The sequence below is a fragment of the Daldinia loculata genome, assembly GCF_022478755.1.
Source record: "Daldinia loculata strain CBS 113971 unplaced genomic scaffold F4817scaffold_67, whole genome shotgun sequence".
Classification (NCBI taxonomy): domain Eukaryota; kingdom Fungi; phylum Ascomycota; class Sordariomycetes; order Xylariales; family Hypoxylaceae; genus Daldinia; species Daldinia loculata.
Genome location: NW_026054921.1, coordinates 57,543 through 83,374, shown reverse-complemented (window position 1 = coordinate 83,374; position 25,832 = coordinate 57,543). Strand labels below are relative to the sequence as shown.

At 48.1% G+C, this 25,832-nt stretch overlaps 8 protein-coding genes across 8 annotated transcripts; 4 read left to right on the top strand and 4 right to left on the bottom strand.

Moving 5' to 3' along the window:
• Positions 1–3,980: 3,980 nt before the first annotated feature.
• Positions 3,981–7,334, top strand: F4817DRAFT_361531 (Pleckstrin homology domain-containing protein; the record flags this gene model as incomplete). Its single annotated transcript, XM_049306424.1, has 5 exons — positions 3,981–4,236; positions 4,289–4,982; positions 5,036–5,277; positions 5,336–6,047; positions 6,101–7,334. 5 exons carry the CDS (start codon positions 3,981–3,983, stop codon positions 7,332–7,334), a joined length of 3,138 nt encoding a protein of 1,045 aa, XP_049155151.1.
• Positions 7,335–8,629: 1,295 nt separating this feature from the next.
• F4817DRAFT_349856 (uncharacterized protein) lies at positions 8,630–10,274 on the bottom strand. The gene is made up of 2 exons (XM_049304883.1): positions 9,499–10,274; positions 8,630–9,443 (listed from the first exon to the last, which is right to left on the bottom strand). The coding sequence occupies exons 1-2, from the start codon at positions 10,152–10,154 to the stop codon at positions 8,873–8,875; spliced, it is 1,227 nt and encodes a 408-aa protein (XP_049155150.1). The 5' UTR covers positions 10,155–10,274; the 3' UTR covers positions 8,630–8,872.
• A 131-nt stretch (positions 10,275–10,405) lies between these two features.
• On the top strand, positions 10,406–11,995 carry F4817DRAFT_254724 (uncharacterized protein). Its single transcript, XM_049299202.1, has one exon. It carries the CDS (start codon positions 10,699–10,701, stop codon positions 11,791–11,793), a length of 1,095 nt encoding a protein of 364 aa, XP_049155149.1. The 5' UTR covers positions 10,406–10,698; the 3' UTR covers positions 11,794–11,995.
• A 746-nt stretch (positions 11,996–12,741) lies between these two features.
• On the bottom strand, positions 12,742–14,811 carry F4817DRAFT_361528 (WD40 repeat-like protein; the record flags this gene model as incomplete). Its single annotated transcript, XM_049306423.1, has 4 exons — positions 12,742–12,969; positions 13,021–13,366; positions 13,422–13,784; positions 13,835–14,811. 4 exons carry the CDS (start codon positions 14,809–14,811, stop codon positions 12,742–12,744), a joined length of 1,914 nt encoding a protein of 637 aa, XP_049155148.1.
• Positions 14,812–17,851: 3,040 nt separating this feature from the next.
• On the bottom strand, positions 17,852–20,003 carry F4817DRAFT_349848 (Zinc/iron permease). Its single transcript, XM_049304881.1, has 4 exons — positions 19,660–20,003; positions 19,576–19,592; positions 18,539–19,516; positions 17,852–18,488 (listed from the first exon to the last, which is right to left on the bottom strand). The coding sequence occupies exons 1-4, from the start codon at positions 19,696–19,698 to the stop codon at positions 18,308–18,310; spliced, it is 1,215 nt and encodes a 404-aa protein (XP_049155147.1). The 5' UTR covers positions 19,699–20,003; the 3' UTR covers positions 17,852–18,307.
• A 230-nt stretch (positions 20,004–20,233) lies between these two features.
• Positions 20,234–22,324, top strand: F4817DRAFT_349847 (acyl-CoA N-acyltransferase). Its single transcript, XM_049304880.1, has 3 exons — positions 20,234–20,498; positions 20,552–20,827; positions 20,889–22,324. Exons 1-3 carry the CDS (start codon positions 20,486–20,488, stop codon positions 22,103–22,105), a joined length of 1,506 nt encoding a protein of 501 aa, XP_049155146.1. The 5' UTR covers positions 20,234–20,485; the 3' UTR covers positions 22,106–22,324.
• F4817DRAFT_254650 (pyrroline-5-carboxylate reductase) lies at positions 22,271–23,571 on the bottom strand. Its single transcript, XM_049299201.1, has 2 exons — positions 23,395–23,571; positions 22,271–23,340 (listed from the first exon to the last, which is right to left on the bottom strand). The coding sequence occupies exons 1-2, from the start codon at positions 23,456–23,458 to the stop codon at positions 22,436–22,438; spliced, it is 969 nt and encodes a 322-aa protein (XP_049155145.1). The 5' UTR covers positions 23,459–23,571; the 3' UTR covers positions 22,271–22,435.
• Positions 23,572–24,212: 641 nt separating this feature from the next.
• Positions 24,213–25,689, top strand: F4817DRAFT_349845 (CTD kinase subunit gamma CTK3-domain-containing protein). Its single transcript, XM_049304879.1, has 3 exons — positions 24,213–24,532; positions 24,600–24,776; positions 24,843–25,689. Exons 1-3 carry the CDS (start codon positions 24,374–24,376, stop codon positions 25,266–25,268), a joined length of 762 nt encoding a protein of 253 aa, XP_049155144.1. The 5' UTR covers positions 24,213–24,373; the 3' UTR covers positions 25,269–25,689.
• The last annotated feature ends 143 nt before the right edge of the window (positions 25,690–25,832 follow it).

The following is a 25,832-nucleotide window of genomic DNA, read 5'->3' as shown; positions in this document are numbered from 1 at the left end:
GGACGCCCCCGTATCTCTACCCGCTTTACTTGGTGAAGAAGTCTTGCTACTTGCTAGACTGTCGTGAACCGCTTCGAAGGAGACTGACAGAGGGTTCTATTGGTGGTTTGTCGTAGGTGTGTATAGCACTTTGCCTTGCTAGCTTTTGCCTTGCGGGCTGAGAACTACAATTGGACCAAGTTCGGCCGTAGGATTACATGGCGTCATCCCGGGGATGGCACATAGTAGTGTTTCTGTATAAATGCACCATCATCGGCATCCAGTGATTGGATCATCGTTATATGCAATGCCGTCAAAAGCGGGAGTCAATGGCTACCTGATAAACTACCCGGATGGCTAAGTAGGAAGTGCGTACATGATAGACTTGACTACCACATACCTAATCCGCAGACATTTAGCGAGGTGTTGCATAGAAGTGATATAGTGTGATATGGTGGTACACTAAGAACGAATCGAGAGAAAATAAGAGAAAATCTTGAAGTTTACAGAATTTTACACCTAAGCCGCGCTAGAGTTGAATAATACACCTTGGGTATTAGGTAAGACGGCTGCTTCTTAAATTTTTAATTTTTTATATCTTAGGTAAGTGCATTTTGACTTTGAAAGGTTGCCGTAGAATAATGTAATTCTATAAGCGACGTACGTACCTTAGTTGTAAGTTGTATGTACATCTGAGACAGATACCTCATGTACATAGGTACCCCGGATATATCACACGCATTGCATACATGTACCTAATTATGCACCTAATGTACTACCTCACTATATGCGCATCCGTAAATATCATTTTTGATAGAATTCAATGTTCATCATTAAACCTGTTCCTAACAAACCTACCTGTACTTACGTGTAACCCATCATCTACCCAATCGCCTGGAAACCGAGTAATAAATGGTCATCGCCTCAATAGTCGTCATCGTCAATAGAAAATCACAATATAACGGGGAAAAGGAGCATTGATTTATGGAGGCATGGCTTCAGCTCCCTTACCATACGAAATTGCAGTGATTGTGGAGAGGCCATATGGTCGAATGTTGACCTCCTGATATCGCTTTGACTCTTTATTCGTTTTTTTTCTTGTTGCGGATCAAACTAATAAGCTGAGACTACATGTGTACCATCATTAATCATAACGCCGCGGCGACCTAGCGATCCACGTGTAGAATACTCCTAGCGCTAGCTCAGGTCGGGTTGACAACTAGATTCCATAATCGCTTCGAGATCTATCGATTCTAGCGCCTCTAGAGCATGCGCTGGAACTTTTCTACGAGCGGCTGAAAAGACACTTATCACATTAGAGGCTTGCAGCGGGAGCGCTGCCGAATGTTTAACTGGCTCAACTATGTAGGATTGGTCGTCGGCTTTCTCATCTCCTTTCAGGTCGTAGCTTGAAGGCGGCTCATAGACGGCTGTTTTTAGGGTAGAATGAGGTATGAAATAATACTAATATGCCATGTTCTATCCACTTACAATTATTTATTATGTAAGTGGCATCACTCGTAGAGCTCTGCGGCGATATGAGTACGAGAAATGAGAACAGCCCAACCCGCCTATGTATTTGCGCTGTGATCGATGAGGAGTATGTGCATACGATTATTGCTTACACTAGTAGTTGAAGCTATCAAAATCCATATTGTACACTTACTCACTAGGTAGGTACCTACGCAATGGTGCCTGGCTTTTCGTACCCATGGACGTGGACTGCAATATGGTTGGAGACAAGGATCTTTCCCCCTGTTGACAAGGATTAAGAAAATTCCTATTCCATGTCACAGTGGTACGCACAGACTACACAAGACCCCTCGATAATGGTTCGCCGCCCACTTGGACTTTCACTCGGGCCTCCGCAACCATATTCTAGTGCTTCTCTTATATATAGGTACATATGCTGGTCCACATAGCGGGTTTGACACCACTGGTTCGACACGCAGAGAGTGATCTGCGTGAGGTGATGGGTGAGAAGTGATCACGGATCACTGCATCTAACGTTTTTGCTTTATTCTCCTAGGACGCGATGGGGAGAGGACGGGACCCGATAGCCGGAATGTGGCTTGATACTATTTACATATACCGGTTCCAACGGTTTAGCGCTTGGAAAGATATGGGATTTCGGATTTCATTCTTACCTCCTGGTATACAGATGGATCATGTCATTAGGTTAGGTACTGTCCAGTGTCCACTCGCTCCTTCAATATTTAAATACAAAATACAAAATACCTACATATAGCCAATACCTTACATGTGGTACCTAGATTAGGTTTGTAGGTTGATGTACATGTCAACTACGTGCGGAGTACACATTCAAGTCCACTTTCCCCGTCTCGATAGGACCTGCCTAGGTACCCAACGTCTAGGGTAAGCGCAAGGCACCCCTTCCCTGACGGGGATCTTGAGAGCGCGGTACGTAGCGTAGTACGTATTACCGTACCGTAGTATTGTAATAATAAACGAGATACGAAGTAATAATGATCATAATCATACCTACTTCTTACTTATTACTTACTTCACCTACATACATACATACATACATATGTACCGTCAAGTGTGCTTTGGTCCCTTGTGGCCCCCATCTCTTTTCCCTTTTTCCACTGCCGCAATTCTCCTTACTTTTCTAAACTGGTGAACCCTTCTCCGTTATGGCATCGTCGTTCTTTTTCGCCTTCAGAGTTGTCAGTACTCAATAGGTATTGAGCGCGAGTCATCGCCATCACCTTTTAGCCTAGCAGCTGCCAGAAATTGCATTTACTTACGTAGCAGACTACCGGTTCTGCGTTGCGAGTCAAGGGTCTACCTTGTTTCAAACTTGGCCTGGGGTTAGAGGGGGAGGAAAAGTAATTTGAAGGGAACGAATAGTAGCAGGATTCCCCTTTTCTCTTCTAACGACAGTCCCCTAAAAATATTAAAAATCTTGCATCTATTAGCAACATCTCTTTCGTCAGTTTACAGGGAGGGCTGGCAGCGTATTATTGATTGGATTGATTGGTGTTTCCGGCTATCGAAAATTGGACCATTAATTCACATCTTATTGGTATCTCATATCCCGGCAAGATTTGAAGAGCATATCTTTCGTCCACTAGGGAGATCTTAGAAACATCCTCGACCATTTCCCCTACTCTATAGGACTTGTTATCCAAGCAACTAATTCTCGACCATCACCCTACGGACTACGATCTACGATCCACGAACCGTTACATATAACATTCGATTAACGATCTTGAATCGATTATAAGCTATACTCAACTTAGCAAGTTAACCTATTCAGTTTCGGAAGCTCGCTTTTTCACACACATGTGCCGTCGCCATCGCCCAACAGCCTTCTATTTTCCCCGTCGCGGGCATAAGCTTACCCCCAACTTGAAACAGTCCTTCACCAGACGATCATCACAGCCACCGAGACATTGGTCGGTCGAACTAAACAGTGTCAGCACTTGCACGCAGCCACTCCGAATCGAGGCCTACTTTTAGTCATTAATTATCCTGTCTATAACCTACTCACCTAAAGTCTAAGCAATCTTACGTCGCTCATGTTTAGTCGATCATCGTCAAAAACACACGGATATTCTAGTGGCACCAGCTCTAAGGATCATAGGTTCCGCGAGAGTCAGAAATCGCATTTGTTCGAATTAGGTCTTTTGAGGTCTGGAGCCGAGTCGCGCTCTCTGCGTTCTCTGCGTTCTCTTCGGAGAAAGGAAAAGGAAGAAGACTGGGATAGTTCGCAGAGCGTTCCGTCCTATCCTGAGAAGAGTAAGTTCTGCTTCCGACTGGAGCTGCGCTTGGGATTTTCCCCACCTTGTGGCCCGTCGAACAGAGACTGTGTCTCGCCATTGCGCAATCGCGGCTGATTGTGTGAATAATTACTAGATCATTCTATTACCGCGGCTTCGCTTCGTCCGTCGTCACAACCACAGCGAGCGCCATCGCATCGCTCTGCAGCTTCCATAAGCTCTTCAACATCTAGAGATACCATACGTCAAAACACCATGTCGGGCGCATTAAGTTCGGAAAGGAGTCGCACGCGGAGGGAGAGGACTTTCGTCGGAAGTGAATGTGCCGTCTGCGAAGAGCCGTTAGAGCACACGCTTCGCGGCGAGAGGATTCTACAATTCTCATGTTCGCATGTTTCGCACGAGGCTTGCTTCTATGAGTTCATACGTGAATTCGAGTCGCAGTATTGCCCCTCATGCAATGCGCCTTTACATTTAGACACGAGTCGCGGAGGTAATGTTCTGGATATCGGTTAGTTGTTAATATGGTAGTCTAAGTTGGGTTTATGCTAACTTTTGCACAGAAAAAATAACTAGCATGGTACGATCCGTGTCAGCCGATAACAGGTCGTTGACAGCACCAGCCCAGAGAGAACCCCAGAGAGACCCCTGGGAAACCCAAGGTGGCCGTCCGCCTAGTGGCGAGTCTAATGTTAGAAGTGTAGCCCCTAGCAACGGTGGCCAAAGTATCACTCGAGGTAGTGTCCGAGATAGTCGGGAGCCGCCACCTTCGGAACGTTATATGAACAACCATAAGCATGACCGTAGTAACAGCGAAGTGACCGGTATCACTGCGTCGACTGGTTATCCCGAGACGGCGCAAAGCGGCCCGCCGCGGCGCCATGACTACGACCTCCAAGCTATGGAAACGACACCGGGTAGCCCAAGAGCTATGTCGCGCAATCCGATCCCATCGCCTTCTGTTGTTGTTCGATCCGAATTCCCCACCATAACGCGTTCAAGGCAACAGCAGACCTTGACGTGTCTCATTACGGTAGAAGTTGCCGATAACAAATGGAAGCCTGATCCGGAAGACCTTGGTATCGTGAACCCAGCGCCACCAGCGCGCGCAGAGGATACTTTTACGCAAAGACCGCCGTCACCTGCGAGGAGTTCGCAGCCGCGCTTCTATCCATACGAAGCGCCTGAGGTGCTCGAGGAAATGACTGAGAACTTACGGAATCGGGTCGACAACTGGCACGGCCTCGACTTCAATAGGTATGTGATTGCGATCCCGTATCTTTCTATCACAAATTATTAACATGACGTAGGTTTGGAAAGCTTCGACTTTATGGCACTTTACGCGTTGGCAAGGACAAAGTTTCATGGCAGGAGTTGGAATGTTACCTCTTTGCCGAGATGCTCATTTGCGTCAAAGAAAAGAAAAACCTCCCACCTGCGCAACAACAACAATGGGACGAAAATGGCATGCCTCGGAAAGCAACCAGATGCACCTTGAAGGGTTCTATCCTTATCAAGAAGCATCTTAATGAAGTCACTGAAACCGGTATGAGTGAGTGGCCTATCTGCAAAACTAGAAGATCCAGCTAATTAATTCTTTTAACTTACAGTTGATGAGAACGTACTAACTCTCAGCCTTTCTGTTGCGGAACTCCCGCAGTTCCATCTGCGCTTTGAGAACCGAAACCAGCTGAAGCTATGGCAGCAGGCTCTTCTCGATCTCAATGCTGTTGAGCGATCCCCCGTCAGAAGCCCAGCATATGAACGTGCTGAGGCATCAGAAAACGAAGAAGATGAATGGGGTAGAGGAGGTCGGCCCCAACGAGTCTCATCGGTAGCTTCTTCTTACGGCGGACCCAAGTCCATCACTACGGTCGCTACTGAGTACACTAGCGTCGCGAGGAGCCCATTGGTTTCATCATTCCACGTACCTATTGATGTTGTTGTAGTGGTGCCTATCTCCTCTTCGATGCAGGGTGTAAAGATAAACTTAGTCAGGGACGCTCTGAAGTTCATGGTCAATAACCTTGGCGAGAGGGATCGCATGGGTCTCGTTACATTCGGTTCAGGAGGAGGTGGTGTGCCCATCGTAGGGATGACCACGAAGGCATGGCACGGATGGAACAATATTCTAAGTTCGATCAAACCTGTGGGACAAAAGAGCCACCGTGCGGACGTTGTAGAAGGCGCAAATGTCGCTATGGATTTACTCATGCAACGAAAGTACAACAACCCGATCGCGACGATCATGCTCATCAGCGACGCTTCAACATCTGATGTCGACAGCGTTGACTTTGTCGTCTCACGAGCGGAAGCTGCCAAGTAAGACGGATCCTATTACTAAAATAAAGTAAAGCAATACTAACAGTACTTAGGATTACAATTCATTCATTTGGTCTCGGTATGACTCACAAACCGGATACTATGATCGAGCTATCTTCGCGAACGAAGGCTTCGTATACCTACGTGAAGGACTGGATGATGCTACGCGAGTGTTTAGCCGGCTGCCTAGGATCACTGCAGTCTTTATCTCACCAGAACGTAAAGCTGAAACTGAAACTACCAGAAGGCTCGCCGGCCAGGTTCCATAAGATCAGCGGAGCATTACAGATCACCAAGCGTGCTACGGGTCGTGACGCGGAGGCTTCACTAGGTGATCTTAGATTCGGAGACAAGAGGGATATCCTAGTTCACTTAGTCATTCTTCCTGATAACACATCCCAGGAGCAGTTGCCTCAAGATCCGTGGGAGACAATTGTTTCTGGTTTAGAAGCTTTGGGTGGACCCGTGGAACATGACGACCAGAGAACAATCTCAGTAGAAGAATTGCCGCTTATCCAGGCGGATCTAGTCTGGGGCGATATTTTGAGAGATGGTACAATGATGCATCTCCCAAGACCGTCGTTACTTGCTATTACAATGTTACCAGCGCCGGGTAATTCTAAGAAGGCATCCTGGCAAAACAACCCGCCGATTCCGCCTCATCCACATATTGTCCAACGGCGGATGGAACTTCTCACATCTGACATGCTCACTCGAGCGTTAACGTTGGTTTCACGGGGCCAACACGATCGCGCACAGACGCTTCTTAACGAAACTCGTTCGATCTTGAAGGGATTAGGTAAAGGCGGACTTCCGCCTGTCCCTGTGCCGTCGTTGGCTAACAGCAAATCAAACCCGTCTACTCCTCAACCCGGATCAGATGCGTCTCCAATCTCGGCCACACCAGATCGCAAGCATACCCCGTCACCTACTGCTTCGGCTCATTCAGGTGCCAACGGTTTCCCACCATCAATTCACCGGAGCCGGTCGAACGACGGTTTGACTCTGGGCAACGCGAACGGCATTGACGTCAGCACAGTCGCTGCACTTGATTCTGAACTCGAGGCCAGCCTAGAATGGATTAACCACCCTGCCGTGTTTGGGCGTGACAGCCGCAAGGCCGTCCTGCAAGCCATCGGAGTTATCAGTAGCCAGCGCGCGTTTACGTTCCGAACGCCAATCGAGAGCCTGTGGGCTGGTCGTGTCAACGGTATTAAGAAGCTGACAGACAAGAGCCGCGAATGGAGGGAAGAAGCTGGCGGTGAGGGAATTATCGAAGAGCCATGATAGCATTTTACATTTTCACATCTATCTTCATCTGATATATATCCTCGGAGCTTTGACGCCCATATAGACGAACGACCTCTACGGGACCATGTTTTGAACGAATATTTTTTATTTTTTATTCTCGAGCCTGCCATTGGCTTAGGCTATGCTTCGCTCCTCGCTTTTCTTTTTGTCGCTGCTCTACCGCCTCAGCTTTTGGCTTGTTTTGCAGCCAAGCTTCTGATGATCTAAGATACCATTTCGGAGTTTTCTTATTACGCAACCCATGCGAGAACATGTCTATCTACCAGCACTATGTTATGTACGCCTACATCGCATCGTTTGGATTCGTTACATATCGGGAGCAAAGTCCCTAGATGGAGGGAATATTTTGTCGTTTTACGGTGGCTATCGATATTGAAAATGCGTCGGTGTCAAAAGGGAAAGACGGAAGGGGGGCAAAGGGTTGGTTGTCGCTCGATACTCACCGTCGATGAGAACCATTGGCGACGTTATTTTTAGTATTGCTTGAGCAGGAGGGGAGATTGGTGTCTTTTCGAAGCAAAGCGCTGTATATTAACGATTTACGGTCTGGTATAAAGAAATGCTAGCCGGGGAAGATTCCTGGTGCGAAATCAAGTTCTGATTGTTTTGCTGTTATGAAATATTTGATTCTGGCTTGTGGTGACTTGTTAAGTGCTTGATTGCTTGACTGGTGATGAAAAGTATGTTGTATTTAAATTGACCTAGTCTGCTGTTATATGGAGTGGCCGTCAACTTTGCGGTTTAAGATAAGGAGGAAGGGCATGTTAGGGTAAATATGCTAATTATAATATTTCGGATGCTAGTTTAGGTAGATAATTTATAGGATGTTTTTGTATAGTCATAACGAATGGCTACAATACCTTGGGTAGTTAGTGATTATAAATGATATTTCTTATATTAGGAGGGAAGTATAGATTTGACAAGTGCGTAGCTTGTGGTAGAATAACTGGTTAGTTACCTAGGTATATATTAACTAAGCAATAACTCGGAATGAATCTGTAAAGATCACATTAAATGGCATCCCCCCCCCCTCCGTTAGAACTATATCTTATATTTCACCTATATCACCAACCGTGATCCTTCCAACGTAATATATCAGCCCAACTAAGCTACTAGTTAGTCGTTAACATACGTTACCCGCCACCCATATTTCTACCGGCCTTACATCAGGTAGGTTAGGTAGCTTCTATAGCTCGAAGCTCCGAATATGTAAAGCCTAATCCAAGAACTATAAGTCCGAATAGGGGAGCGAGGGGAGGACTCCATAAGTATTAATGTGAAAGACGTTCTCTATAGTTCTATGTTTGCGACTCAACCAACTATCAGAAACCAGTAAATCAAGAGGCTCTGACAGACCGACTCAAGATATAAGATCATCGTACAGCTCATATAAATCGTGGGAATTTGAACTTGTTCAGTTAACAGTTAACGCACGTAGGATATAGATAACTAGCTTCATTGAAGCCAACCACGTCTCCTTCCCTCTTATCCTCCTCCCCCTTTCTCTCACCTCCTTACCGCTTAACAAAAAAACCCTTCCCACTTCCCGTCCCCTTCGCCGGCACCACGCCAACCCGTCTCCTCTTCAACAAACTCTCCTTCGACACCCTAGCATCCCTCCGCGCCCGCGGCGCGAGCCGCACATCGCCCTGCTCGGCTAGAACCCTGTACTTAGTCGATCCCACCACGCGGTCCCGCGGCCTCTTGGGCTGGTCGTCGAACGTGATCTTCGTAGGCTGCGGACCGGACAGCTTCTTCCGCTTCTTCAGGACCTGGCCATGGCCATTGTTGTTGTCGTTATCACCGTCTGCTTCGTCTTCGTCCTCGCTCGAGTCTGCGAGGAACTCGGCGGGTAGGTGTGTAGGGACGGCGAGTTTCTGCGCGCGCCGCCGGCCGGTTGTCACGGCCGTTTCGACTTCGGGAGTGTCGTCTTCTTCGGAGTCTGAGTCGTTGGAGGCGGAGTCTTTGCGTGGGCGTTTGGATTGGTGGACTTCGACTTCTGCGCGAGATCGTTTGCGGCGCTCGGCTTGTTGTTTGAAGAGGTTGTCTCTTTCTTGGCGCTTTCGTTTTAGATTGGCGGTTTGTCTGGAGATTTGGTTAGTATAGGGGTTTCGAGGTAGTGGGATATGGAAGCGCTTACTTCTCAGCGGCATCCAAAGCTGCCTGAGTTGATTTTTGTACCTCCTTGGCAGCGGCCTGTGTCGACACGGCTTCAGGCGCATCATCGTCGTCACTCTCCTCCTCTTCGTCTTTGGTGATATCTACCTCTACCTTCTTGCCTACTTCTGCCGCCGCCGCAACGAAGTTCTCTACATCGTCATCATCGTCAAAGACAAGATGCTTCCCCTTGGTCTTAGGGGCAGGCGTTTGATCAGGCTCTTGCGACAGCGACAGCGACTGTGAAGAAGCTAGTCTTTGGCTTGCATCCTCTTCCAACTGCTTCGAGACGCTCGAGAGTAATGCGGAGTCTGATCCCCATGATTTCTCTTCTTTATCTTGGGAATCTGGTACTGCGCTCGTCCGGGAACTCTTAGGTTTTGGGCTCGTAGGTCTTTCTGCTTCAAGGTGTGTTTTTCGGCCGGTACCCGTGCTTTCGTCTTCTCGTGTGCGCACGGATAGCTTCCGTTGTTTAGGATCTCCCACTTTTTGCGCCGGGGAAACAGCGCCTCCATTTTCGACGTTATTATCGTTCCCCGTTGATTTCCGCTTCGCGCGCCATGATTCTTTTGGTAGGATTACTTCGCTCTCAAGTGCATTTTCGGCATCTTTAGCGCGTCTTCGAGTAACGGGAGGCATATTTGACAGGAATTAATGGTATATCAACCAACAGAGAGCAAATCACTAGTGTCAATTTGTATGTTGATAGGTTTGTTCACGTCTTGAATGTTGCGCGGGTCGCACTTTTTTCTAGATGTTTGTTGATCGATAAGATAAACAAATCTCCGATAGGCTGATAGACTGATAGGCTGATAGGAATGATGTGGGGCCGGTGGTTAAAATAGACTTCGGTAAATCCTCGGTCTTCCGGATCTATCCGTCTTGTTCATCGTTCACTCACCTTGAACCCGTGGTATTATATCATTAAGAACGAAATATTGATTTCATGTTAAACTATTATGATATGATCTGAGGTCTTATGAGTTGATTCGTATCTTATAACATTCTGTCGTAAAGACGTGCTTGTTATGCGCTACTCGACAAGTAGCTTGATGGATAACCTCACTTACAACTTACACTTACACTTACCACTTACACCCCTACCCGTCTTAAGACTTTAGACACTTGAGCAGGTCAATTACCAGCTAGACCAATGAAGTAATCTCATAATTCCACCACAGCCATGCCTCCTAGACCTCCCCTTCGTCAATTGACGAGGTTATACACCCTATCCTATCAACTCCCCAAATTCCATCATGGCCGCCTCCCTCCCCCGGCCCGGTCAATATCAACCACACCCGCTCCGCGCGTCAAGGCCCGAGTCCCCCTACACCGAAACACCTTCATCAAAATCCGCTTCACAGAAGCCGACGTCCCCAGCCTCCCCTTCTGGACCAAGCACACCATCCCACCCTTCGTCCCCAACGGCGAAGTCTCTCCGACCCAATGTCTCGAAGCATGCAAACGCTACGTGCATCTCGCCATCGAGAACAAGCCAAACTGGCAGCAGCGCAACCTCTCCCCAACCGCCGCGTCCCCCACCACCCGCGACGGGACCATCCCCTTCTTCACGCTGCACTACGCCGCCATAACGCTCCTCCTCTTCGCCCAGACCCCCGGAAACCGGTTTTTGGCACTGCACATCCTAACCACCGGCACGACAGCCGGCTACGCCCCCTCGGCGCTAACCCTAGCGCGCCTCGGCCACAAGACCAATAATCTAGAAAACCCGCAGTTCGCGCACGCAAAGGAATCTCTAGCAAAGCTTCTCGCGAGCCCGGACCGCAGCAGCAGCAGCAGCGAGTACCGCCCCGACACGCTAACCCTAGCCGCCCTAGTCCAAATCGCCACCAACACGCGCGCCGGCACCGACCGCGCAACGCAGCTCCTCGAGGACGCGAGCAAAGCGTACTCCGCGGCCGGCGAAAACGCAGTGTGGCACTGGCGCGCACGCGGCGTGCTAGCGCTAAGCCGCCTCTTGCTCGAGCGGAAGCAGACCGCGCGCGCGCGCGCTATACTCTCCGCCGCCGTGAAGGAACTCGACGACCCGGAGATATGTTTCCAGTACGCGATGCTGCTCCCGCGGTCGGACCCGCAGCGCCGTGTTCTGATCCAGCGGGCGGCGGTGAGCGGGGTCGAAGAAGCGGCGCGCGAGATGGCGAAGGAGACGCTTGAGAGTTTGGAGGAGGAAAAGGGGCTGAGTGCTTGGGAGAGGAAGGCTCGGGGGGTGATTGCGGATGAGTGGGCGGGGATTGCAGGGGACAAGGCGATTCTTTGAGTATATGCCTTATGTACTTAACTCCCCTGCGATGTTTGATACCTATACATATGTATGCCTACCTACATACCTAAGCAGTGTGAGGTGCAGACGCTTGAGATTAAACAGGTGTTGTGGAATATAGGAAGGGGCACGGCTTGTACTATACTTATACTTACGTAGAGAATACCACCCCTATATATAAAATAGGGGAGGGGGAAAGATAAACCCCAATCGTAAAATAAACGAAATCTAGTACTCCATCATTACGCCTGCCTTGCCTTTATAATAGGTACCTAATACCCAACCAAGATGAGGTCCAAAGTCACACCAAGTCACCACCTATCATCTTCTTGAATAAATCAATTTCGCTCGCCTCCAAAAGCAAGTCTTCGCATCTGGGATCGGGTTAATCGCCCGACGCCTCCAGGTATCTAACTACGGTCGACCCCTTATATATATTGAATGCCTATCGTCACCCGTCTCCACGTATACCATATACACATGCGATCTCACCTGTGTAAGGCCCGCTAATAGTACGCCGCCCGGAGCCTGGTGAAGTAGAAAAATACCCTTTCCTACGGAGTCAGATAAGCAATCGTTGTGAGCGCCCGTCCTCTTCCGTTTCCCGTTCTGTATAAAAAAAAAGCCCACCGAAGCAAAAGTTTCGACCCGGTGTTCGCACCCTCATCTTCCAATACCAAGCATTAACCAGCCTCCCAAATTGCGCCACTCACTCCCTTCCCTACCTACTCGGTCATTCGCGACCCCCCAAATGGCGCAACCAATGCTAACGTATTAATGCTACCATGCTTCAACGCCCAGACGATGCATATGTCAATGTACTGTTTCGGTACTGAACTCGGAAAAACCGGAAATAGCTGAAAAGCTACGGATAGGGGGATGTATCATGTGAATGATATGGGGTGAAGAGCACGTCTATAGCTCTTTCCATGCTATAATGCCGTTCTAATCGTCGTGGAAAAAAGTCGTGTTCACAACAAGAGGAGCCGTGGATGGACCAGCATCGATCATCTCCACATCGCTCCTACCAGAACCATCATCCGTAGGTAGACCTAGGTTCGAGCGACGGAAATCGCCCGTCAAAGGCCGGGTAGGTGAAGGCTCGGCGAGCTTTTGAGGTAAAGAAAGCGGTCTTTCGCAGAAGGCGTCTTCCGGAGGCGAGAATGACCAGACCTATTCTTTATGTGAGAAACGCTTGTAATATATTAACTTGGATAAACTTACCTCCATCATAACCCTACTTCCCCTGTTCGCTACCGCGACGCACTTTTCGTCCTCAAATACTACCCTCCAGACAGACTCAGCCGTAATAAGTTCCCGTACGAGGTGGCCCGTTTTCACGTCCCAGACTTTGACCCTGCCATCGCTACCACCGCTTACGACACGCGTATCGTCAAATTGAAGGCTGGTGACACTGTTGTCATGTGCTGCTAGTCGGTGAATAGGGCACATCCTTTCAAGAGACCAAACCCTAACGGAACCATCTGAGCCTCCTGTGACCAGTGTATTGCCCCGTAGCTGTAACTGGCCAACGAGAGAAGTATGGCCTTGGAGAACGGCGATGCCATCACTTTCATCCGAGTTAGTATGAACACCTAAATCCATCGTGTACGTGGAAAACATACCCTGTGTGAGCATCCCAGACGCGCACGCTAGTATCGAGGCTTCCGGTAACAACTCTGTGACCATCAAACGCGATGGCATATATCTGACTAAAGTGGCCAGAAAGTGTATGCAGACACCTGCCTTCAGATATGCTCCATATCTTGGCCGTCGCATCGTAGCTACCAGAGACGACTATGTCGCCTTTTATTTCCAGGCATCTCACACTTGCTTGGTGCCCGACCAGGACGTTCTTACAAACTCCTTGCCTAATATCCCAAACTCTCAAGGTAGTATCGCGCGAGCCGGAAATGGCCGTGTTCGCATCCGACATCTTAAGGCAACGGACCGTGGAAGTGTGGCCGCGTAAAGTATACAGACATCTCCTATCGACGTAATTAGTTAAACTCATGCGAGTTTCGAGCAATAATCATACCCAGATGTCATATCCCAGACCCGTACGTCGCGATCGCACCCACCACTGACCAGGATGTCTTCCCACGGTACCATAGCCCAAACGCCCATGATATGACCCTGAAGGGTACGAAGGGCATTGCCTTCCCGATCGAAGATATGGATTCTCGCATTATCAAGAGCTACCACGATATATTGCGGGGTTAAATGGAGACTGGTCACAACTCTATTATCTTGGGTAATAGTCCGCGTGGTATTACGCCCTCCAGTTCTCCAGGCGGACTCAACAAGATATCTCTGTTTAAAGTGCGACTTATACGACCTAAGCTTAGGGCGCCCGGTAGTCGAAGAGCTTTCCGTAGAGCTGTCGAAGCTACGAGTCGAAGAATGAAACGTCGAAGGGCCAGGAATAGCGCCGGGAAAGCTGTGAGTGTACTCGGGATCAGATAGAGGTAATATCCCAGGCCTAATTGCCGCAAATGGCGGAACTCCATATGAGACTTCAGAGAGGCGACGGCCGTAATCGTGCTTAACACAGAGATTCTTCCATGTTACATCGTCGCTTAAAAGATCCCTCCACCTCCTGGATACCTGTGATGCTCGCGCAAGTACTTGCGGATCATCTATGAACGATAATATCCTCAAGCACAACTCGTCGGGTAGGCTGGTAAAAGGGTCCTTCTTCAGCAGAGGGCTCACGAATTGATGTACAAAACTGAGCTGCTGTGTCGTGCACATATTTAGTAAGTCGGCAAGGACCCGCGTTCTTTGTGGCCCCGAACAGGCCTTGAAGTGATGGCGCATTTGAGAGAGAAAAAAGTCTTCGTCATCGGCGGCATCACTCCAGTCGGGTTGCGTATCCGTGGGTCCCGGCGAGGCCGCAGGCGTAGGAGGTGGCGGCGGAGAGCCCGTAACTTGCTGGTCGAAATCCGGAGCCGGCGTGCTCATGCTGGGCGTAGGCGGGCCCCTAGGCCGGGGTTGTTGGATCATCTTATCCATCCTCTGATTTATGATGACGGGACCGGTACTAGTCGTGTCCAAAGTCAACTCTTCAGCCCGGTTCGAGACGCTGGCTCTCCTTTCCGAGAGACTACCGTAACCTGCCATCTATATGCTACTTTATATATCAAGTTTGTATATTCGCTATCCTACGACGATCCGTCGACCGTCCCGACCACGATCGACGAGTGAATTGCCGGGCCCTTTGAGGCAAAATGTATTTGCCTGTACGGTATTAGTTAATAGGATGGACAGATATGTTGAGTGTATTTCGTAGTTAAAATGCGACGGCAAGTAAGCGCCGTGTAAAGGCTCGTATATAGATTGTCCGCGTGCAGGAAGTGCTAATGTTGGAGTAGGGGCACACAAGGATAGTTCTGCATACGTTCGGGGTCAATGAGACAAGCCGCGTCCCAAGACACACAATTGGTAGGTCAAACGACCTACGGTAGTATCTAAACCAGGCCTACAAGGGTAAAGACAAACTAACACTGTCCGGATGGGCGAAAGAGGCTACGATGGGGAAGGACGGTATAGCGACGAGAAAAGGAAGCGCGAAGAGGGTTTAGTAACGCATTGGCAGCATATATGTCGTCTTTGAAAGGCTGTGGGCGGAAGGCAAAAAACGGAGATTTCTCGAGGAGCGGAGGAGAGAGACTAGTCTACAAAGTACATAGACGGAAGGGGAAGGGGGTGGGTGGATATCGAATTCTCAAGCCCCTTACAAGCGTATCGTTGGTATCGGTTCAAAATTGTAAGAGGAATGATGATGGTGTAATAAAAGGTAGTGAGTGCAGTCAGTTGAGGATGGTAAGATGTGATTCTCCAAAGTGGAATGGGGGTTAGGGAAGCGGATCCTTAGCAGAGATGAGCAGGAACGTGCCTCCCCATGGTAAGTCCATAAAGTTTCTCCCGCCGGGGGAGGTGCTACACTAGCGCTACAGTATATATACTGTATTAAATTAAAGGCTGCAGAGATGTACTCTGCATAGTACATACCTACCTGACCTTTAAGGGCCATTATGCATGTATGCTTAATATATAAACTCGGGTTCGCATATAAGATAGGCGAGACTGCCGACGGTGTCCTCTTCTTTGTCTCTTGATGATCCAAAACTATAAGCGACGTAATCTCTATAATCACTATAGTCAAGCCCTTATTGGTTGATAATAGCGACTATACTCTTTAGAATAGTTGTACAGACACGATTTAAAGTTCAAACGTTTGGGCACTTGTACGAAGTATATAGGTAGTTACATGTATGTGTAATGTACATATCGCGGTACATATCGTGGGTAGTACAGAATTTACACAACATAGTACAATTAGTAAGAATGAGGAGTCCGTCTCTGCACAGTGCTCGCACGTATGTATCTAATGTAAGTTCTTATTTAGCAACACCGGGAATCTAAAACGTTTCGTCTCGCTAGGGTCTATCGATTTTCTAGTCCTAAATTTACATTACCTAGTCGGTGCCCTTGACTTAGAATCTGCATGTATTTCTGTAAAAGGTAGTGAGGGACATCAATTCGTCGCAATCTCAAATTACTGTATTCCTGGTTCACCAAAGTTCCATAGCGAACAATTGCTACCCTCCAGCTAATGCACAATCCTATAGACAATCGCATTCATTAGGTACCTCATATGGAAATTCCTTTTGAGGTCTACGGGCGGTTACAACGACCGGGCTAATGCAAATCCCTGTCCTAAAGACTAAAGATCGTAAACGGTAACACATGTCCTGTACCTCAAATACAGTACACTATATCCGGCGATAAAATCTGTAAATATACTTCGCGCCATACCCGAATTCTTATTCGCCGCCGCCGTCCTTGTCCACTTTTGGGAAGGCTGTTTCCGCAGTTCCCACTTCGGTGCCGCGGGCGCTTCTGCGCTTGGGAAAATCCATGGATGTAGTTAACAGACGGATGATGTGAGTACCAGCTCGTGGCTGCATAGGTACGCTTCGTGCCATTCAATGTTACAGCATTGCGGGCAGAATGCGGGCCATTGTTCACTCACTTATACGTTTTCGTCTACCCGTGCTTTTATCTAGAGCTTCTACTTGAAGAGCCAGGACGAGTCAAAATGTGTTCCATATGTTCGACCGAATGCGCACGGCATTGCTATCTTCATCAACTTACCCAGCTTATCAGAGTTTGCCAGCGCATTGCCGTCTGTACCGTGGCGACCTAGCAGCTAGTGTTTTTATAGGCGGAATGTTGATATACTATATCAACAGACTACTACTCGCCCTGTCTAGCTAGCGGCGAAGATGGTATAATCCTGTCATGTCTGCAAGATGACATCGGCGTTAAGCTATGAGTGGATGTTTATATTGTATAGAGGTTTTTGGATGTTAAGTTGGGGTAACGAAGCAGCAAGCGCTGAGTCAGAAGAATGGTAATAAGTACAAGTGCAACGATATAAACAAGAAGCTTTTCTCACTGGATGATTGATGAAACGAGGCGATTTGATTTAGTACGCTCGTCTAAGAGAATCGTTTCTGGCCTAGGTACCTAAATTCGTATGGCAACATGCCATCACCGTGTTAGTGATGTTAGCTTCTGCCAAGACTCAAGCCAGATCATGGCTAATATATCCTTATGGTTATTAGTCTTTCCCCAATAACTAAATGGCGTTTGCTTGGCTAAACTAAATTTCTTACGAGAAACTATATTGAAGTAAGCCACGACGAGACATGTTACATCTGCAAGGCGGAAGTGATACGATATAATATATGTAAGGGATGGGTTAAGTAGAGTAATACTGACGAAAGCTACTATTTGGCTGCGACGTATAACTGGTATTGACAAACGGTAATTGATGCATTTACTGCAAATATTACTATTGAGACGCCACGTAATATAGATTATTGAAACTACATATGTAGGTTATTTAGGTACATTTTCAAGGCCGGAAGAGTATCCGTGGGTAGTATATGACTACCTGGGTAACTATAGGTACCCAACCTATGCATTACTTACCTGGGGAGGTAGCTTAGGGTTGAGAACTTGATATCACTTATATAATATTCATGGCGCCTCGCTGGATTTCTCTATAAAAATACTAATTAAAATAGCACCGTGAAGCTTCGAAGTTCTAGTAGTCATTGCGTATGCAAGCAAGAAATTATTATATTATACAACCCCATCACCCAGTCCTATAACCCGCCGCTCATGACAAATAATGAGAAAAGTCTGCTTTTGTGTGAAACCGAAGATGACGAAAAATTGGTCTATTTACAGTCCATGGGTATATTTTGTACAACCAGCTCGTCGGACTCTGTAACTCTTTTAAGACCTCATCGAAATCGAATACCATTTTTAAAATTGTAATACACGTTCCCAATCCACATAGGTAGGTAAGACAGGGGCGATCTACGTCGTTGGTTTTGACTTGAACATGTCGGTCATTCATTTTCAAGATACTTACTCCCTCTATAGCTTGGAAGAAAAGCATAATTTAAAAGAAATGGTAGCCCGTTTAGCCGCTTCAATGGTGGTGGCCGAACTGTGTGAGAAGAGGCAAGAACATCCCAATTACAGTTGCAAGTGTTTCCCGCATCTGCGGGTGGGTGTGCTTTCGTTGGCCGCCATCCGCATAACCGTTGGCGATCGAGCCATCGTGACCGGAAGGTGAATCGCCTTCTTGCATGGCATGCATCGCGACATAGCTAGAACATTAGTTAGGCATGAAAGACAATATAATCGTATCTGCACTCACAGGAAAGTTCCCGCCGAGAATAGCAACAGCATTCCCGTCCACCATTGGTTTAACCTACCCTCGCCACCTCCACCCAGGAAACTAACAAGGATGAAGGTTGCCCAAGCTCCAAATGGAGAGGCCAAGCTGAACACAATTAGGTGACCTCGAGCCGCACGTTTCGAGAGACCCTGTTTCAGAAGGATCGAGGTGAGACCAAAAGCCGCAGGCGCCTTATGCACCATAATGGCAATGAATACAATAAATCCTAGCTTCGTATCTGGCGAAGTAGCCGATGCCCCCATTGCGATGCCATCCGCCGCGGCGTGTATCACTAGACCTGTAGTGGTCGCTAGGCTTCTCGACTGTTTCGGCGTAGGTGTTAGGGAACCCAAGAAGCCTTCGGATTCTTCCTCATCGCGGGAGAGAGATGATCCACCCAAATTGCTCAAGCTGATATGCCTCGGTGGCGGGGGTGGCTGGAAGTTTTCTGACGCATGGCGAGGAAGACGATCGATCAGGAACATGACAACAAAACCCAATATCAGAGAAAGCCCAATATAGAAAGTGGGTGCTCCAGATTCTGCGTGTTGGCTCCCTGTGCTAGGTTTAGCTTGACCACCTGGCACTGCTTCTGGTTCCTCCGCTGGCGCTCTGGCGTTGTAATCGAAGTTGGCCGGGCTACCTTTCCTTGCTATATCCAACGCATTCCGGTCGCCAAATTCCTTTGGGGAAATCTTGGTCAAGTCTATACTGCTTGCTGAAATGGGATCTGACCCCTCTTCCCACCTAACTGCAGCAACATGTCTCGCATTATATAAGCTTCTCCTGTTTTGCGAATGCGAGGGGATCGACGCCTCGGTAATTGCTTCGACTCCTTCGGGTATGATCACTATCAGCGACGTGCCGACTAGTATGCCTATGCCGATACTTGAAATCAGTCGAAGTTGTGACTGGGTAAGGGACATGGATAATGGTAGTGCGCCGGCGAGAAAGGAACTGCGTTTCGTCAATTTTCGAACTTGGGGGGTTGTGTCGAACAGGAGACAACAACTTACGCTAATGCCATAACCACCTACGGTTTGAAATAAAGTTAGTAATTGAATCATAGTTGACAGCTGGGATGAGTATTTTGAACATACTGTTAGGGCAAGTAGAATAAAAACTCCAGTTCCCGCCATGGTTACTGCGTTCACTTAGAGGAAGCACCTAAGGGATAATTGCTTGTTACCGATTCATTGGTGTAAATCTTGACCGGTGCTAAGTCCGCGTATGGTCAGGGGCAATGCCTCAAGACGAGGAAGGGAGGCTATCTATGTAGATAACCTGACCCTTGACGTTGAAGAATGCTGCGTATGGCAATTGAAAAGATGCTTGAGGCTAAGATGAAGAGCGAGATGGAAGTTGGATATCTTTTTTGCGACGGTAGCCTCAAGTGTCAGAGCCGTTACAGTTTAAGCGTCCACTAAAATCTACCTAATTATCCCTGTTGCAACTTGCTTTTTAGGCGGGACCGTCTCACGTCACTGCCGATTTTCCATCTTGAGTGGTACCTTATGAAGTACTACGCTAAGTCTAAGAATGGATTAGACCCTACGCTAATGTCTGGGCTGCTTGGCTTTCTTGGCGGACTAGACAAGGCCTTTGCTTGGTCCTTCCAGTTAGAAAAAGGGAAAAAGCCTCCGAAAGATCTGTCTTGCTACCGTAACCTTGGCCCGTGCGCATTGTGCTCCACTAAGATGAACGCGCCGTTTCTATCAATCGGTTTAACGCGACGCTCAAGTTCCTAGAAGCGCGTTAAGTGCCGACATTTAACTGTTTTTGAGTTTTCATACACCTCCCTTTTTAATACATATCAAGGCAGTCGGTTCTGTAGGACCTCGCACTGGTCTTCATTGGCGTCATATAATCTCACCTGCTGCTTATTACCGATAGGTCTTGCGCCGTAAGCTTATTAGATAGGACAAGATGGAGGACGAGTGTAGGCAACTCGATCATTGTCGCGGAAAGGATCTAAACTGATTTGATATCTAGGGACGATTGACGCCAGCGAGGCGCTCACCATATCGCTCGTGCGACCTGCCTCATCAGGAATCGAAAAGATCGCCTCTTTCAAACCGAGACATACTTATGCCATCTTTGGCGAGGAGGAGCGCATATTCGGACATAAGGGCTTAAGGATCGATTTGCAGTTTGATGCGAGGGACCTGCGACCGAACCTCTCAGTATCCTCAGCGAAAAAGTTCACTAAGGTTGGCGACGTTGAGGCTGCTGATGTTAAGCTTACTATGAAAGACTACTTGCCTGGAGGTGTGCTACCTACATATGTCGTTTCTATATAACTTATGGATAACCTGCTGACAATCTGCAGTCGCATACCAATCAAAGAAAGAATACGACCAGGCTGTGAAAAGTCTCCCCGATACGTGGACCCCTCCTGGAACCCTGATCAAGACTTTGGAGAAGAATGGCGAAATCTACGAAATCTGGCAGGGGACTTTATCTCAACCCGAGATTCGCCAGCTAGTCAAGCGCATCCAAATTACCGTTCTATTCTATATCGAAGGTGGATCATATGTAGGTGTAGATGAGGAGGGAAACGACGAGCCGGAATATTCTCTGGCTAGATGGAATGTCTTCTTCGTTTATAAGAAGACACCTAGCCCTGAAGCCGAGGGTAATCCCCAGTATACGTTCCAGGGTTATGCAACAACCTACAACTTCTGGATGTTCCAACAACCCACGCCGCCGTCTTCGCCGGGCAATGGGAAAGTGGATGACTCGTGGGAGCTTCTCAAGGATGATTTTCCTGCTGCGGACTTCGTTCATCGCATCAGAATTTCGCAGTTCTTGATCCTTCCCCCTTTCCAGGGGAAAGGCATTGGTGCTTTCCTTTACAACACCATGTTTGAGATAGCGACGAATACCGCTACGACGAGAGAGGTGACGGTAGAGGACCCTAACGAGGATTTTGATCTACTGCGAGATTTATGTGATATGAAATATCTACGCAATAACGTGCCCGAATTTGCCAATCTAACAGTTAACACGGACGTACCAGTTCCCGCAAAGGGTGGCATATTGCGCAACAATACGCAAATAACTCCCTCTATTCACGAAACCTCATCAATTGGTGGAATTGTTGACATTGTAAAGCTGGAGGATCTCCGGATCAAGACTAAAATTGCACCCCGCCAATTCTGGCGACTCGTCGAAATGCATCTCATGTCGAAGCTGCCCGATTCTGTCCGACCTCAAGCAGACGACGAAACTAAGAAACCGTCCCCTTCAAAAACCGACAGGCATGCCTACACGCTGTGGCGCTTACTTCTCAAGCAACGTCTATATCGTCGTAACGTCTCTATCCTGGGGGAATTCGAGATCACAGAGCGCATCATCAAGTTGAACGAAACTGTGGACAATGTCGAATGGGAATATGCTAGGATCCTCGCCCGGCTTGAGTCGACGCCGCCTGTTGTCGCTAGCGAGCCTGTGGCTACTAATGGTAAAAGGAGACTCACCGGTGGCCCTAGTATAGAAAACCTTCCCAGCAAGAAGGCACGCGTCGAGGAAGCAGAGGAAGAATAGGAGTAATAAAATTCTAGTATTTTGGTAATAAGGAGGTCTATGGTGCTAATATAGTATGGAGTTTCGGGGGGTCTCATGATACCTACGTTATGTGTATATTTTAGGGGATTTCCATATTCCCTCTCTTGGCGAGGACTGGTCATTCTTGATCCATGGGTACGTAGCAGATGCTTGTAACACAAGTAAGGGGGGAAATGAATAATGGATAAAGGCAATAGCAAGCCGTTGCATTAACTATCTCGTTCGGCGCTCTAATCTATATTTAAAACGCCTTGAACGCCATCCGTATGCACACTTCGAAACTTTTCCTCGTGCCCATTCCTATCTCCTCTAAGTGCCCTTGCCGAGCTGGCTGGCAACAACTGCAGCTTGTTTCACAGCCTTGGCAACAGTGCCCCGTACTCGTCCCTCCTCGAGCACTAAGAGACCCTCGATAGTGCAGCCACCTGGCGTGCTAATCCTGTCCCGAAGCAGTGCTGGGTGGTCTCCATTAAGGACCAAGGCAGCAGCGCCTTTCATAGACTGGGCAGCCATCCTCTGAGCCTCAGCTCGCGGTACGCCTAGGGAGACTGCTCCGTCAACGGCAGCCTCAAGTACGAGGGAGAAGAATGCTGGTCCGGACCCGGCAAGTGCTGTGGACGCATCCATGTTCTTGGCGGGAAGGTAGATGACGTCGCCAATTCGCTTGAAGATCCATGTCACGAGGCTTGAGGTATGAGCTGGTAGGGGCGGCTCGCTATTGGCAACTACTGTCATGCCTTGCCTGACCATGCTAGCCGTGTTGGGTAGCGCCCTCACAATTCGGCAGCGTCCATCAACTTCAGGGTCCTTCTCAGGCACAGCACCGTGCAGTATCTTTTCGATCTGGGGAACCGTCACACCTGCGCATATGCTGATAAGAAGTTTGCCGTGGAGAGCCTTCGACAGGCCAGGCTCGTTAAGCAGATCCTCAACCATGGAAGGCTTGCAAGCAAGGATGATAACCTCACTCTTCATGACAGCCGCGACATTATCCTTCTGTACCACCTTGACTGAAGAGCTGTGTTCCCACAGAGCCTGCTTGACCTTCTTGGCGGACTCGGGCCGGCGCACGCATGCGATGAAGCGGGAAGGGAGTTGGGCAGGGATCTCGTCGGCCGGGGTCGATCTTCCAGAGGGCGTCTGCAGGGGGCGAGGCCCCGACATCTCCTGCAGGGAAGACAGGATGCCGGAGAGAATGGCGATTCCCATGGTTCCTGAGACACGTTAATTCGCCAATCTAAACAGCGGGATACTAATTCAGGACATACCGCAGCCAAGAACCGCCAAGGTCAACTCCGGCGCATTATGCTCGTGGTGCGTGAGGGCCAACATGTTGTCGAAAAGCCTATTAACCGGGTGTCTATGCAACACAGAGAGGAGGTTTATTTTGTTTTTGGTTTTTTGAGGTTTCTCAAAAAACAGCAAACAAAACCAACCGGCGTAGGCACAAGCTTAAGACCAGTGCGGGCAGAGAAGAAATTCCTTCAGGAACAAAAATAAAATAAAATCACAGAGACCAACCAAAGAAATTCATGTTTCACTGCATCATAGGACACTTGTCACATTGCCCTAGCAAAGTAAGCCCCTTTTACGAAGAAGAACCGCTTCGACGAGATGATAGTTATTCTCGTCTTCCGGGTGCCTTTACCGAAGTAGCACCGACAAACCTGTTCTACCCGTTGCTGTCCACTCCGGGAGTTTTCAGCCCTGGTTCAGCTGTGATTTCAAGGGGTTTGATTGGTTAACGTCTTTACTTACGTGAATTTACTCTTATTAACTGTTAACGTAGTATATATTATATTAACATTATGTTGTAAATAAGAACCTAAGGGTAGTCTCTTTATGACTAATTTCCAAATACATAAGTAATCTGTAATAAATATGCCAGTTAGCTTTTTGTTGTTTATTCTCGAAGTTCAAGCTGCTTTATTAGATGAATACCTTCTTGATAAGTAAAGAATGGCAGGGACGATAAGGATAGAGTGGATACTACCCTCCTGTCCCAATTCACTATATTGCCTGATTTCGCTTAGCGCCAGGTACAAGCTAACCTCTTCTAGATTGGTACTACACTAGCGTAACTTTGTTTTACCATTGGGGTAAGAGCCAACAGCAATCCAAGGATCGATAACGAATGGAGCTTCTCTTTCCCATTTCAATATTGCGCCTCGTCAGCCTTGCCTCTCAATTTCATCTTCCTCCATCAAACAACCTTCCGTAAAATTCCCGATTCTGGGCCATGCCACAATGGCGGCGGATCCCTTCGAAGTTCGGATGCGCTTTAGCGGCCAGCTTCAACACTTGAATGCAAGCACTACCGCTGCCCAGAAAGCTGCCCAGTATGCAATGAAGTACAAGGATATGGATGAGGACCTACACTCCTGTATCCTCGAGCAGCTTGAGAAGGTGAGTCTCATCTAGCATTTTATAGGCGAGCATCTATGTTGAAGAAGCGGCTAACTCTGTAATATAGACTAGTATGAACACACGCGCAAACATCATGTACTTTCTGGAGCACTTGCTGGAGATGGCATCAAAGGAACGCCAGAACCAGTATGTCCGAATGATGCAGAGAGATATCATTCGAGTTGTGGATGCAGTCTGTCCGGAAGATGGATCCGGTGCTGCCAATGTCAAAGTTGTCCGAAGGGTAAGTTTCAACGTTTGAATGGAGTTGAAAGTCATAATATAGAATGCTCACAACAGTAATACCTAGGTGCTTCAAAGCTTGATGAACAAGTCTATCCTGCTCGAACAGACGGTGCTCGAGATTGAGGGCTGTCTTAAAGAGCGCGATACCTCTATTGACCTTGGCTCTTCACCTGCCAATGGCGATGACGCTTCCCGTTCGCGTAATGGTAATGGTACTGCCAGTTCTCACCGCCTCGACAAGCGCCAGATTGAGCAGCGCATCGAAGAGGATCGTGAGCGACACAAGCGTATGCGCGAGAGCATGTGGGCGGTTCCCGGAACCATAGAGGAGGAGGCAATGAAGCTTCTCGAAGAAACGAGCGATCTTGGAGAAGATGATCACATCCTAGGCCGCGAGGAGTGGGAGGAGTTTCAGCGGGAAGCTGAGATGAGCAAATGTCACCATCTCCGACAAAGAGATGCTGCCACCAATGGGTCTTCATCGCACTAGGACGCGTCGCCCATCCGACTTAGCAAATCCCAGAGGGCAACAATGAGACGCCGACAATCTCGAAAGAAGCGCCGTTGCATGGAACAGCTAAACAAGGGCTTCCTGGCGCTGTCAACTAATGATGCATCGCGTGGCGTTCATAAGAAAGGAAAATCGGCATAAAAATGGCGTTTTTTGGTTGCTTTTTTACCTCCAATTTTGAGAGGATCTGGAAGTCGAGTGGTGGCATTTGCCCCGTATTCCGTTTGAAAAGGTTGAAGCATGTTGCGATGATTTTGTACTCTACATGGTCGGGAAGCATGGCGATCAAAATGGTGTTCCTTATGGCATATTTGGCTGATCGGAGGCGGCCTGCATTTGATGATACCAAAATTCACGTTGATTACGGACTAATTCAAATTACATGAAATATTGCTTCTTATTCTTATCTGACTCTTTAATTACAGGTGAGTCGAGCGTAATACTATGTCTTGGCCGTGTTATAGAATTGTAAGTCGGCGATAATCAGTTTCGGCCTATACTCTAAGGGTTGAGGATATAATTGGGGCATTTATACTAACTTCG

Excerpts from the sequence above, each read along its gene's own strand:
- F4817DRAFT_349845 (XM_049304879.1), top strand. The coding sequence starts at position 24,374 with ATGGCGGCGGATCCCTTCGAAGTTCGGATGCGCTTTAGCGGCCAGCTT. Across the intron at positions 24,533-24,599 it reads TCCTCGAGCAGCTTGAGAAG|ACTAGTATGAACACACGCGC; the intron begins GTGAGTCTCATC and ends TCTGTAATATAG. Across the intron at positions 24,777-24,842 it reads ATGTCAAAGTTGTCCGAAGG|GTGCTTCAAAGCTTGATGAA; the intron begins GTAAGTTTCAAC and ends AGTAATACCTAG.
- F4817DRAFT_349856 (XM_049304883.1), bottom strand. The coding sequence starts at position 10,154 with ATGCCTCCCGTTACTCGAAGACGCGCTAAAGATGCCGAAAATGCACTT. Across the intron at positions 9,444-9,498 it reads GCTTTGGATGCCGCTGAGAA|ACAAACCGCCAATCTAAAAC; the intron begins GTAAGCGCTTCC and ends CCAAATCTCCAG.
- F4817DRAFT_254724 (XM_049299202.1), top strand. The coding sequence starts at position 10,699 with ATGCCTCCTAGACCTCCCCTTCGTCAATTGACGAGGTTATACACCCTA.
- F4817DRAFT_254650 (XM_049299201.1), bottom strand. The coding sequence starts at position 23,458 with ATGTTGGCCCTCACGCACCACGAGCATAATGCGCCGGAGTTGACCTTG. Across the intron at positions 23,341-23,394 it reads CTTGGCGGTTCTTGGCTGCG|GAACCATGGGAATCGCCATT; the intron begins GTATGTCCTGAA and ends AACGTGTCTCAG.
- F4817DRAFT_349848 (XM_049304881.1), bottom strand. The coding sequence starts at position 19,698 with ATGGCGGGAACTGGAGTTTTTATTCTACTTGCCCTAACA. Across the intron at positions 18,489-18,538 it reads TTCTCGGCGGGAACTTTCCT|CTATGTCGCGATGCATGCCA; the intron begins GTGAGTGCAGAT and ends CTAATGTTCTAG.
- F4817DRAFT_349847 (XM_049304880.1), top strand. Across the intron at positions 20,828-20,888 it reads GAAAGACTACTTGCCTGGAG|TCGCATACCAATCAAAGAAA; the intron begins GTGTGCTACCTA and ends GACAATCTGCAG.